Raw genomic sequence first — 14,656 nt, 5'->3', positions numbered from 1 at the left:
GTGAACAATTTAGAAATGACAGCACTTTTTGTACATAGTTCCCCCATTTTAGGGGACCAAAGGTATTGGGACAAATTAACTTAAATGTGTATTAAAGTAGTACAGAGTGAAGTATTTGGTCCAATACCCACAGCACACATTGATAACATCAAACGTTTGAATTTACAAATGTGTTGGATGCATTTGCTGTTTGTTTTGGTTATGTTTCAGATTATTTTGTGCCAGATTGAAATGAATGGTAAATGAATGAAGAGAATATGTTTCTGAACGCATCTACATTAACGTGAATGCTATCCTGATTATGGATTGTCCTGAATGATGAATAATGAATCACACAAATATCATACCCTCAAGACATCCTAACCTCTCACCATTACAATAAAAGGCAAGTTTTTTTTTTTTACTTTCTCGCTCATCATTATTCACAATTCATTCATGAATATCTGTTATCATGGTAGCATCCACATTAACAGAAGTGTTTAGACATATACAGTATCAGTGAAAAGTTTGGACACACCGACTCATTCAAGGGTTTTTCATTATTTAGTTACCTCTGCTGCAGAGGAAAAGTTCATTAGAGTTACCAGCCCCGGAAAATTTTGCCTAAATAAATGCTTCACAGAGTTCACGTAACAGACACATTTCAACATCAGCTGTTCAGAGGAGACTGCGTGAATCAGGCATTCATGGTCAAATTGCTGCAAATAAACCACTCCTAAAGGAAACCAATGAGAAAAGGCTTGCTTGGGCCAAGAAACACGAGCAATGTACATTAAACTGGTGGAAATCTGTTCTTTGTTCTGAGGAGTCCAAATTTGAGATTTTTGGTTCCAACCACTGTGTCTTTGTGAAACGCAGAGTAGGATGATCTCCTCATGTGTGTTTCCCACCGTGAAGCATGGAGGAGCAGGTGCAATGGTGCTTTACTGGTGACGCTGTCTGTGATTTATTTAGAATTCAAGGTACACTTAACCAGCATGGTTACCACAGCATTCTGGTTTGCGCTGAGTGGGACTATCAATTGTTTTTCAACAGGACTCTTGGTTGCTGTTACACACCTCCAGGCTGTGTAAGGTCAATTTGACCAAGAGGGAGAGTGACGAGTGCAGCATCAGATGACCTGGCCTCCACAATCACCCGACCTCAACCCAATTGAGATTGTTTGGGATGAGTTGGACCGCAGAGTGATGGGAAAGCAGCCAACAAGTGATCAGCATATCTGGGAAGTCCTTCAAGACTGTTGGAAAAGCATTCCAGATGAAGCTGGTTGAGATAATGCCAAGCGTGTGTAAAGCTGTCATCAAGGCAAAGGGTGACTACTTTGAAGTATCTCAAATATAAAATATAATTTGGATTTGTTTAAGACTTTTTTGGTTACACATGATTCCATGTGTGTTATTTTATTACTTCACTACTATTCTACAACATAGAAAATAGTAAAAATAAAGAAAAACCCTGGAATGAGTAGGTGTGTCCAAACATTTGACTGGTACTGTAAGTGAATTTGTCCCATATACTTTCGGTCCCCTAAAATGAAGGGACTATGTTCAAAAAGTGCACTAATTTCTGAACGGTTCACCCGATATGGTTGAAAATACCCTCAAATTAAAACTGACAGTCTGCGCTTTAAGCTCATAGTCACTGTATCATTTCAAATCGCTGAAGTACAGAACCAAAACAACCAAAAATGTGTCACTGTCCCAATATTTTTGGAGCTCACTGTATTTCTCAAGCCCCATTCCTCAGCTGTTTACCAAAACAAGTGGCGGGGAGTGTTTTGTTATTGTTTATTCACCCACAGTGACGTATTATGTGACGATGACGAACACCTCTTTCTTTCAGTCATACGAGCTCTGCGTGGAGTCATGTTGGAACACAGATTTTGGCACAGGCGCCTGCACCGAAATAGCAACTCAAACACATCCCGCAGCCGAAGAAGAGACAACCATCAAAACAAGAGACGTGGGAGTGTCGAATGTGTAGGGTCGCAAAATTCTGGTAACTTTCCCAAAATCTGTATGTTTTCCAGAAATCCTGTTACGAGTGTGGGGACACGTATTTTATTCGTATTTATCCTGTATCTATCCAGGCGAGTCAATTAAGAACAAATTATACTGCATTCGGAAAGTATTCAGACCCCTTGACTTTTTCCACATTTTGTTACGTTACAGCCTCATTCTAAAATGGATAAAATAGGTTCTCTCCCCTCAATCAATCTACACAATACCCCATAAAGGCAAAGCAAAAACAGTTTATTTTTAATTTGTTCTTATTTATATATATTTTAAACAGAAAAATCACATTTATATAAGTACTCAGACCATTTAATCAGTACTTTGTCGAAGCACCTTTGGCAGTGATTAACAGCTTCTTGGGTATGACGCCACAAGCTTGGCACACCTGTATTTGGGGAGTTTCTCCCATTCTTCTCTGCAGATCCTCTCAAGCTCTGTCAGGTTGGATGGGGAGTGTTGCTGAACAGCTATTTTCAGGTCTCACCAGAGATGTTAGATCGGGTTCATGTCCGGGCTCTGGCCCGGCCACTCAAGGACATTGAGAGACTTGTCCCGAAGCTACTCCTGCGTTGTATTGGCTATGTGCTTAGGGTCATTGTCCTGTTGGAAGGTGAACCTTCACCCCAGTCTGAGGAGCTTAGCGCTCTGGAGCAGGTTTTCATCAAGGATCTCTCTGTACTTTGCTCCGTTCATCTTTCCCGACAGGTCTCTCAGTCCCTGCTACTGAGAAACATCCCCAAAAGCATGATGTTGCCACCAACATGTTTAACCGTAGGTTCCCTCCAGACGTGAAGCTTGGTTTCATCAAACAAGATAATCTTGTTTCTCATGGTCTGAGTCCTTTAGGTGCCTTTTGGAAAACTCCAAGCGGGCTGTCATGTGCCTTTTACTGGAGGAGTGGCTTCCGTCTGGCCACTACCATAAAGGCCTGATTGGTGGAGTGCTGCAGAGACGGTTGTCCTTCTGACAGGCTCTCTCATCTCTACAGAAGAACTCTGGAGCTCTGCCAGAGTGACCAACAAGTTTTTGGTCACCTCCTTGACCAAGGCCCTTCTACCCCAATTGCCCAGTTTAGCCGGGCGGACAGCACTAGGAAGAGTCTTGGTTCCAAACTTCTTCCATTTAAGAATGATGGAGGCCACTGTGTTCTTGGGGACCTTCAATGCTGCAGAAATGTTTTGGTACCCTTCCCCAGATCTGTCCCTCGACACAATCTTGTCTTGGAGCTCCTCCTTGGAATTCCTTCGTCATTGCTTGGTTTTGCTCTGACATGCACTGTCAACGGTGAGACCTTATATAAACAGGTGTGTGCCTTTCCAAATCATGTCCAATCAATTGAATTTACCACAGGCGGACTCCAATCAAATTGTAAAAACATCAAGGATGATCAATGGAAACAGGATGCACCTGATCTCAATTTCGAGTCTCATAGCAAAGGGTCTGACTACTATACATGTATAATAAATAAAAAACAGAAATGCATTATTTACATTTGCAAAAATGTTAACCTGTTTTTCACTTTGTCATTATGGGGTATTTTGTGTAGATTAAATCAAAACATTTCCTCATCAATCAATTTTAGAATAAGTCTGAAACGTAACAAAATGTGGAAAAAGTCAAAGGGTCTGAATACTTTCCGAATGCACTGTACATGAAATTATTCTTGCGTCCTTTCACAATCAAAGATCTTTACAGAGATGACACTGGGACGCTGAACTGGAGAGACAGGCATGAAGCATTCCAAACAGTGAAGAAGTGAACATCGACATCCCAAAAATTACATTCACCACACTAGCAGTACCATCTGCATCCTTAACACACACACACACACACACACAAACGTCAGAGCTAGGAGGAAATCACGCGCTAAACAAGAAGCTGTCACAGCGTCACAAAAATGAGTCATATTCCCCTAGTCAGTCACAGTATCATCACAGTCACTCAAAACAACTAATTACAATGATTTCAACCACAATGGAAACATCTCCCAGTACATAACAGAAATCAGTGATCATCCCTCATCATATATTTTTGTCAAAATCACCAAAAGGGGAAACGAATGCAATGAAAATATTTTTTTTATATAAATATTAACAGCCATGTCTACCACAAACACATCTACCACACACATAAATACACCCTCTACATGACCACCATTCCCCATAAGGCAGTGGTTGTTTGCAAAGAGAGAGCTCTGTAGGCAGAGCCATAAACTCATCCCATCTCCAAACAGGCTGAGAGGAGAAGAGAGGACAGAGCAAGGTCTGGTCTGCAAGTGCCAGCTAGGTGACTCAGCACACACACTGGAGACACTGCAATAACAAAGTGCCACACCACATCCTCGTCAATGAAGGATGGGAGAACCACTGCCTGCACGGCTGCATCCGCCCAGCCACAGCCTCCCTTCCTCCCCAGCCACAGCTCCATTCATACAGCATGAGGATTCGAAGGGACTGCTACTACTCACATGTCGTATAGCCGGTAGGACATGGCAGAGCTGGGTCTGCCCGGGTGAGTCCCACCCCTGGGCGGCGTGCTGGACTCGCTGCGGGGACGCCTGGGGTCGGTGCTGCTCACCACGGCACGCCATACGCTCGGCTTGTCCATCACACAGGCTCGTCAATGGGACTCGACTCAACGGGAGCAGCAGCGTGTGCATACAGACTCACACACACACTCACATACACTCTTACTCTCTCAGTCACAAACAGCCAGTCAGCCAGCCAGCCAGGGAGAGCTCTGTGATGTAACGCGGCAGATCCAAAAGTTTGGGGAGGATGTAGTGGTAGAGCAGGGTCCTGGGAGGATGCCTGTTTAACACTGAACGCGTGCCAATGGCAGAGGAGACAGGGCTAGCCGTCTAAAGCATGGGGATAATCTGCAGGAGGGAGAATGTCGTTTTTTTGTCTCCAATACACACAGAATCTCATCCCCATCCTTTTACCACCTCTCCTCTGTTCACGGTAGTACAGTCCGCAGCTGTGCCATCCGATTGGCTCTCTGATCTCCATGGAAACAGGAGGATGTGTTGGAGGTAGGGCTCATTGTCTTTCTCTTTCTTTCTTTCTCTCTCCCTATCCCTCTCCCTCTTCGTGGAATCAATGTATTTCTTCAAGCCATTCAAAAAGTGAACAAAAAGAGGCTAACATCTATATTATCTACAGCATATACTGTAGATTCATTCATATAATAATGAAACTCTTATGCATAGCACATACATTTTACAAATAAGCCACCTCAATGAAGCAAGCGGCACACACACAGACCAAATTCTTGTCAAAATCTGCTCTTGGGGGCAAAGAAGGGTCTACTTACCACAAAGCCCTGCTGTGAGCAAACACTAGGGCAGTGGTTCCCAACCTTTTTCGGTTACTGTACCACCAACTGAATTTTACTCTGCCCGGAGTAGCCCTGAAGTACCCCCTCATGTGCATTTTACCAGTAAGCCCATGGTCTCATGGCTCTTCTCAAGTACAGTACCTCCTGTGGACAGGCCAAGTCCCCCCAGGGGTCCTCGTAGCCCTGGTTGGGAACCACTGCACAATGGAGCTGGGGACTATAAGGAGGGCTGGGGAGAAGAGAACAGGGATGGCTTTGGATGAGGGCTGGGAAGCAGGGGAGGCATTGTTGACACCCTTTGGATGAGGGCTGGGAAACAGGAGAGGCATTGTTGACACCCATGCCCTGGTAACACAGGTGTCTATGGAGACAGCTCTCATCAGGACCATACGCATCGACTCAGAGGGCCGTGGGAGTTCACAGGATCCACTGAACACCATAGGAAAAGTTACCACCATAGACTTCCCTTCATTTCACTGTTCCAGATAATAATGAGGCTGCTAGTCTGGAGTCTCCAGGGAAGATGAATTTCATTCTGAAAAGTCACTGAGGTGAACATGCACTGAGGTGAAAAGGCAATGCGAGAGGCTGTCGCTGTTCATAAATGCGGGGTGAGTGTGTGTTCAAATCCAAAGACCCGGAGGCCTTCATCTAAAGTCATCAATCACACATAACACATAAATGTCGCCCGTCTGGTGCGCACAGAGAGACAGGTGGGAAACTCTACCGCTCTGTAACCCCCTCTCCCTCTTCTGTTGCTCTGTTCATGTCAAAGACCATCTAGCTACGCTCTCTAACGCTATTTTTTCACAGCAGACACAGAGCTTTGAGTGGGGTGGTGAGATCCATTTCATTCCCCACTGAGAGTGAAGCTGCAAGCCCAAGGCACGATGTTAGTAGTCAGTGCACAGGCAAAGACAGAGGAGGAGAGGCGTGCTGAGCGAGCAGATTGACAAATACTGTACTTGTCAGATTGACAAATATCTTCACACTCCTCAACGCCGGCAATACGGTTCTCTATACAGGTACACACACATGCACACACACACACACACACCACACATATATCCACTTTATTCTCTTGACACTGCCTTATGGCTTTCAACGGTTGACCTATTCCTCTCAACTTAAAGCTGTCTATTTTGATTTAACGGTGTGTCAGTTTGTGTTGTCTGTGTGTGTGGCCTCAAACATCAAAACACAATGTCGTCCTCTCCTGCCAACCTCCGCACCCCCACTCGTTGCCATACGGCTTCTCTGTGCCCAGCTGGCGTGGTGGATGAGACCGGGCATCGACTCTGGCAGTAGTATGCTGCATTGAGAGTCTGCATGAACGCGCGGACGGACACGGACGGACACACACACACACACACACACACACACCAGCAGTGGGGGTTTAACCATCACAGGAAGGGCATACTGATGAGTCCCAGCCTAATTGCCTCATCCCTGTTCTCGGTTAGAGAGGCAGCAAACTGCAGAACCTTCTTAGTCAATGAAATCCAAAAGTGTCAGGAAATGGCTGAGATAGTGAATAGATCTGGAGCAAAACGCCAATAGGCTGGCCCGTGGAGATGTCTTCATCTGGGGTTTTCATTTCCACTGCTGGGAACAGACATTAACGGACAACAACGAGAGGATTTAATAGAGAGATGCAGAAAGATAAGCTCATCCTGGTGTCAGCATCTTGATGTCAATGCCAGCACCTTGATCTCATTCCTCTGTAATAAAAGCCGAAATGCTTGGGTACGCTATCCCTGATGCAGTAAAAGAAAAAAAAAACATTGAATAATGAAGTAAGCTTTACGCCTTTGTCTAAAAGACACATCAGTCAATGACAAACTGTCTTAGTCTAAAAAGACATGGAGTTCCACAGATCAAAATCAAACTGATAATCAAACCTTAATAAAAAGAGAGAACAGCCCAAGTATTGGATTAACAACTAACAAAGCAGACCGCAAATCAAACCCATGTTTTTTACATGAAGCATAACTCTAGCCACACATAGCATAACAGTTATGTAACCACCTTCTGAAAGACTTCATTCTGATTGGCTGAGGGACATCCTATAGGGCTCCCGAGTGGCGCAGTGGTCTAAGGCACTGCATCTCAGTGCAAGAGGCCCTGGTTCGAATCCAGGCTGCATCACATCCGGCCGTGATTGGGAGTCCCAAAGGGAAGCACCGTCATTGTAGGCCGTCATTGCAAATAAGAATTTGATCTTAACTGACTTGCCTAGTTAAATGTAAAAAATAAAATCGGTGTGCATTATCCACAAAGCTGAACAGTTATAGTGTCTGCATTGGTAGCCTCGAGTGAGCCGAAGTCCAATAATAGAAAATAACACTGCAGCCCACAACAGTCTCTGGGAACGCTGGCACATGAGGGCTTATAAAACAATAATGACGCTTCACAGCCAAGATAGTCTCCTTCAACTGGGACACATACACAGAACATCTGGACTTGGTGGACCGGGAGGTGCAGAGTTAGCTGGTTGTTTATGGTGTACTGCTTTTCAACATTATACTCCATATTAAATGTGATGCTAAAGCTATGCTTGACTTCCTTCAATGCTTCCTCATCACTATAGTGTCCGAACTAGCACAGCAGATGGATGTATCTTGTTGTGTGTAGCTCTGGAAGATAAGTAGTGGTATTCAGTGTTTTTCTGTACTGGGCTGAGAATTATCGTCCCATGGTGCCATGCTGATTGTCTGGTTGTTGTTGCAGTGTGTGTTGATAGCTGATTGCTGTGCTGATGCGTGTGTGTTTGTCAGTGGGACGTTGCTTCGTTTAGATCCCCACTCTACTGAGCTGCACGGCAGGGGAGCCTGGCTGGGCTGTCTCCCACAACATACAGTGGGGCAAAAAAGTATTTAGTCAGCCACCAATTGTGCAAGTTCTCCCACTTAAAAAGATGAGAGAGGCCTGTAATTTTCATCATAGGTATACTTCAACTATGACAGACAAAATTAGAAGACAAAATCCAGAAAATCACATTGACATACAAGACCACCGATAATCTCCCTCGATCTGGGGCTCCACGCAAGATCTCACCCCGTGGGGTCAAAATGATCACAAGAACGGTGAGCAAAAATCCCAGAACCACACGGGGGGACCTAGTGAATGACCTGCAGAGAGCTGGGACCAAAGTAACAAAGCCTACCATCAGTAACACACTAGGCCGCCAGGGACTCAAATCCTGCAGTGCCAGACGTGTCCCACTGCTTAAGCCAGTACATGTCCAGACCCGTCTGAAGTTTGCTAGAGAGCATTTGGATGATCCAGAAGAAGATTGGGAGAATGCCATATGGTCAGATGAAACCAAAATATAACTTTTTGGTAAAAACTCAACTCGTCGTGTTTGGAGGACAAAGAATGCTGAGTTGCATCCAAAGAACACCATACCTACTGTGAAGCATGGGGGTGGAAACATCATGCTTTGGGGCTGTTTTTCTGCAAAGGGACCAGGACGACTGATCCGTGTAAAGGAAAGAATGAATGGGGCCATGTATCGTAAGATTTTGAGTGAAAACCTCCATCCATTAGCAAGGGCATTGAAGATGAAACGTGGCTGGGTCTTTCAGCATGACAATGATCCCAAACACACGGGCAACGAAGGAGTGGCTTCGTAAGAAGCATTTCAAGGTCCTGGAGTGGCCTAGCCAGTCTCCAGATCTCAACCCCATAGAAAATCTTTGGAGGGCGTTGAAAGTCCGTGTTGCCCAGCAACAACCCCAAAACATCACTGCTCTAGAGGAGATCTGCATTGAGGAATGGGCCAAAATACCAGCAACTGTGTGTGAAAACCTTGTGAAGACAACAAAGGGTATATAACAAAGTATTGAGATTAAGTATTTGGTCAATAACAAAAGTTTTTTCCACCATAATTTGAAAATAAATTCATTCAAAATCCTACAATGTGATTTTCTGGATTTTTTTTTCTCATTTTGTCTGTCATAGTTGAAGTGAACCTATGATGAAAATTACAGGCCTCTCTCATCTTTTTAAGTGGGAGAACTTGCACAATTGGTGGCTGACTAAATACTTTTTTGCCCCACTGTAAGAGAGGGAGAGGCAGGAGAGAGGACCTGAGGGAGAGTTACTGACATCACAATCACACACCGCACCTCTTTCTCAGTGTTCTGACGGGCACTGAAGGATGAGCTGAAGAGGACCGCTGAGATGGAATCTACGAAAAATAGCCATGTGCAGTGAGATGAGGAAATGTATATAGATTCACAAATTCAGTCATCATCCATACTAAAGAAAAAGCAACCCAGTCCTCTTCGAATCGAAATGAAAAGCATTTATTTGAATTGGCTCAACACTGACCCACTGCAGCCAACAGAGTACAGAATTGTGTTAAAATAAGCCTGGATCTTAAGAGCATTGCCTGCGGTCCCGACAGAGATCGTCGCGGCGGTTGGCATTTTTCATTCTGCGGTTGAAAGTGGACAGGTCAGACAGACAACTTTTGTTGTCCCGCAGATGATTTGGAAATGGTCATCTTTCTGCTTTGTATGCGTTAGTCTAGGACTACCTATTGTAAATACATATACAGCTGAAGTCAGAGGTTTACATACACTTAGGTTGGAGTCATTGAAACTCATTTTTCAACCACTTCACAAATGTATTGTTAACGAACTATAGCTTTGGCAAGTACGTTCGGACATATACTTTGTACATGACACAAGTCATTTTTCCAACAATTGTTTACAGACAGATTATTTCACTTAGAATTCACTATCACAATTCCATTGGGTCAGAAGTTTACATACACTAAGTTGACTGTCTATAAACAGCTCGTAAAATTCAAGAAAATTATGTCATGGCTTTAGAAGCTTCTGATAGGCTAATTGACATCATTTGAGTCAATTGGAGGTGTACCTGTGGATGTATTTCAAGACCTACCTTCAAACTCAGTGCCTCTTTGCTTGACATCATGGGAAAATCTAAAGAAATCAGCCAAGACCTCAGAAAACAAATTTTAGACCTCCACAAGTCTGGTTCTTTCTTGGGAGCAATTTCCAAATGCCTGAAGGTACCATGTTCATCTGTACAAACAATAGTATGCAAGTATAAACACCATGGGGACCACGCAGCCTTCATACCGCTCAGGAAGGAGACGCGTTCTGTCTCCTAGAGAAGAGCGTACTCTGGTGCGAAAAGTGCAAATCAATCCCAGAACAACAGCAAAGGACCTTGTGAAGATGCAGGAGGAAACAGGTACAAAAGTATCTATATCCACAGTAAAACGTCATAACCTGAAAGGCCGCTCAGCAAGGAAGAAGCCACTGCTCCAAAACCGCCATAAAAAAGCCAGTCTACGGTTTGCAACTGCACATGGGGACAAAGATTGCACTTTTTTGGAGAAATGTCCTCTGGTCTGATGAAACAAATATAGAACTGTTTGGACATAATGACCATTGTTATGTTTGGAGGAAAAAGGGGGATGCTTGCAAGCCGAAGAACACCATACCAACCGTGAAGCACGGGGGTAGCAGCATCATGTTGTGGGGGTGCTTTGCTGCAGGTGGGACTGGTGCACTTCACAAAATAGATGGCATCATGGCATCATGAAGAGGAAAAGTATGTGGATATATTGAAACAACATCTCAAGACATCAGTATAGCTTGGTCGCAAATGGGTCTTCCAAATAGACAATGACCCCAAGCATACTTCCAAAGTTGGACAGCAAAGGACAACAAAGTCAAGGTATTGGAGTGGCCATCACAAAGCCCTGACCTCAATTCTATAGAAAATGTGTGGGCAGAACTGAAAAGGTGTGTGCGAGCAAGGAGGCCTACAAACCTGACTGAGTTACACCAGCTCTGTCAGGAGAAATGGGCCAAAATTCACCCAACTTATTGTGGGAAGCTTGTGGAAGTCTACCCGAAAAGTTTGACCCAAGTTAAACAATTTAAAGGCAATGCTACCAAATACTAATTGAGTGTATATAAACTTCTGACCCACTGGGAATGTGATGGAAGAATTAAAAGCTGAAATAATTCACTCTCTCTACTATTATTCTGACATTTCACATTCTTAAAATAAAGTGGTGCTCCTAACTGACCTAAAACAGGGAATTATTTACTGGAATTAAATGTCAGGAATTGTGAAAAACTGAGTTTAAATGTATTTGGCTACGGTGTATGTAAACTTCCGACTTCAGCTGTACACACACACACACACACACACACACACACACAGTTTAAGTCGGACATACACACTATGTATGTCCACACACACATAACATGCACACACATGCATACTGATGCCACACACACACCACATACGCTGCTGCTAGTCACTTTAACCCTACCTACAGTACATAGCTATTATCGTGTACCCCTGCACGTAGACTCAGTACACATACTCCCTGTATTTAGCCATGTTATTTCCTACTACCTATATATATAGCCATGTTATTTATACAGTACTCGTTATTCACTGTGTCACTATTTACAATGTTTTATTTATATCTTATACAGTGCCTTGCGAAAGTATTCGTCCCCCTTGAACTTTGCGACCATTTGCCACATTTCAGGCTTCAAACATAAAGATATAAAACTGTATTTTTTTTGTGAAGAATCAACAACAAGTGGGACACAATCATGAAGTGGAACGACATTTATTGGATATTTCAAACTTTTTTAACAAATCAAAAACTGAAAAATTGGGCGTGCAAAATTATTCAGCCCCTTTACTTTCAGTGCAGCAAACTCTCTCCAGAAGTTCAGTGAGGATCTATCTCTGAATGATCCAATGTTGACCTAAATGACTAATGATGATAAATACAATCCACCTGTGTGTAATCAAGTCTCCGTATAAATGCACCTGCACTGTGATAGTCTCAGAGGTCCGTTAAAAGCGCAGAGCGCATCATGAAGAACAAGGAACACACCAGGCAGGTCCGAGATACTGTTGTGAAGAAGTTTAAAGCCGGTTTTGGATACAAAAATATTTCCCAAGCTTTAAACATCCCAAGGAGCACTGTGCAAGCGATAATATTGAAATGGAAGGAGTATCAGACCACTGCAAATCTACCAAGACCTGGCCGTCCCTCTAAACTTTCAGCTCATACAAGGAGAAGACTGATCAGAGATGCAGCCAAGAGGCCCATGATCACTCTGGATGAACTGCAGAGATCTACAGCTGAGGTGGGAGACTCTGTCCATAGGACAACAATCAGTCGTATATTGCACAAATCTGGCCTTTATGGAAGAGTGGCAAGAAGAAAGCCATTTCTTAAAGATATCCATAAAAAGTGTTGTTTAAAGTTTGCCACAAGCCACCTGGGAGACACACCAAACATGTGGAAGAAGGTGCTCTGGTCAGATGAAACCAAAATTGAACTTTTTGACAACAATGCAAAACGTTATGTTTGGCGTAAAAGCAACACAGCTGAACACACCATCCCCACTGTCAAACATGGTGGTGGCAGCATCATGGTTTGGGCCTGCTTTTCTTCAGCAGGGACAGGGAAGATGGTTCAAATTGATGGGAAGATGGATGGAGCCAAATACAGGACCATTCTGGAAGAAAACCTGATGGAGTCTGCAAAAGACCTGAGACTGGGACGGAGATTTGTCTTCCAACAAGACAATGATCCAACACATAAAGCAAAATCTACAATGGAATGGTTCAAAAATAAACATATCCAGGTGTTAGAATAGCCAAGTCAAAGTCCAGACCTGAATCCAATCGAGAATCTGTGGAAAGAACTGAAAACTGCTGTTCACAAATGCTCTCCATCCAACCTCACTGAGCTCGAGCTGTTTTGCAAGGAGGAATGGGAAAAAATTTCAGTCTCTCGATGTGCAAAACTGATAGAGACATACCCCAAGCGACTTACAGCTGTAATCGCAGCAAAAGGTGGCGCTACAAAGTATTAACTTAAGGGGGCTGAATAATTTTGCACGCCCAATTTTTCAGTTTTTGATTTGTTAAAAAAGTTTGAAATATCCAATAAATGTCGTTCCACTTCATGATTGTGTCCCACTTGTTGTTGATTCTTCACAAAAAATACAGTTTTATATCTTTATGTTTGAAGCCTGAAATGTGGCAAAAGGTCGCAAAGTTCAAGGGGGCCGAATACTTTCGCAAGGCACTGTATTTAACTCTGCATTGTTGGAGAAAGACCCAAGTAAGCATTTTACTGTTACTCTACACTTGTTGTCTACGAAACATGTGACAAAAAAAAACATTGATAATTGAAAGAAATGATGGGCACTCAACCAATGTGAGTCGAGGTGCAATCAAAACATTTGATAATCAATGAAAAGGAAAAGGTGTAATGCGTGCACAGGCTACCATGGTGACCGAGTGTTGCGCCTTGAAACTATTTTAGAAATATTGATTACCCTGTTATTTGTGTCTGCCTGCAAATCGTTCTCCTAAAAGGAAGACTATATCATCCTATTTGCAAAACGTAGCTCAAGAGAAAGTGCCCACTCTCATCATTCTTGCTGCTTCAAGTTCAGCAGCCATACATGCAAGATCAGGAGCATGTGTGGTCTCAATTAAATAAAGTAGGCTATAGCCTATGCATGGGCAGAGAATCAGCCTTTTGGGAGCTTTAAGTGAGATTTGGTTGGTGGGGCCCCCACCTCTCGCAGAACATTTTAGTAACCCCCTCGACAGCGGAATTCATTTTTTTCATCTAAAGTTAATTTCCTACATTTCTACATATTTTGCCATGAGCTATTCCATGTTTATATGATATCTGAGTGAGAATGACTAACATTCATGCGTGCCCGGTCGGTATTTGGCTATGATTAATACAAGCTTAGATAGTCTAGCCACCTAACTACCAATCAAAAAAATGTACATGGCTAATTGTCAGCTAACTGAGTGACTGACATAAGAGAAACTGCTGATGCACAACCAAATTTTGAAATTGCACCTGGTGTATTCTACTATTCTTACTGTCAATAGTAAGTTGAGACCCCGACTGAGTTCCAAAAAACTAAATGCCATTTCTTTTTTCATTTGTATTTTTTTTGGTCGGGTTCCCTAGCTGCCTGGGATCCTAAGCAACCTCTTATGTCACTTATGCCTGGTGCCATCCCTGAAAGGGGCAGTTATTGTTCCAAAGAAATTTACTACCTAAATACGATTAAGCTATAGTTTATTACATTGCCTAGATCGCCCATATTTGTCTCCAATTGAAAAAAATCATCCCACTCTTAAAAGGTAGGCTATAAAATGTAGCTCAAGAGAAAGTGCAAGTCTCTCCAACTCTGCTCTCTTCAAACTACATCTTGACTATTGGCTGATAGAGCCCAGTAATACTGACA

At 43.3% G+C, this 14,656-nt stretch overlaps 1 protein-coding gene across 4 annotated transcripts in view; it reads right to left on the bottom strand.

Moving 5' to 3' along the window:
* iqsec1a (IQ motif and Sec7 domain ArfGEF 1a) overlaps positions 1-14,656 on the bottom strand; it is a 187,335-nt gene that overhangs the window by 82,189 nt on the left and 90,490 nt on the right. Inside the window, exon 1 of one of the 4 annotated variants that reach the window (XM_090184224.1) lies at positions 4,483-4,929. The exons of 2 other annotated variants lie outside the window; for them this stretch is intronic. In XM_090184224.1, the coding sequence (XP_090040350.1) occupies positions 4,483-4,622 (140 nt within the window). In that variant the 5' untranslated portion in view covers positions 4,623-4,929. Of the gene's footprint in view, positions 1-4,482; positions 4,930-14,656 lie in introns of those variants that run through there. One more of the 4 variants, XM_021615547.3, reaches the window with a different exon arrangement.

The sequence above is a fragment of the Oncorhynchus mykiss genome, chromosome 9 (genome assembly GCF_057628025.1).
Source record: "Oncorhynchus mykiss isolate SJ-2025 chromosome 9, ASM5762802v1, whole genome shotgun sequence".
Lineage (NCBI taxonomy): Eukaryota > Metazoa > Chordata > Actinopteri > Salmoniformes > Salmonidae > Oncorhynchus > Oncorhynchus mykiss.
The sequence above is the reverse complement of the archived record's forward strand: the minus strand, read 5'-3'. Positions and strand labels throughout refer to the sequence as shown.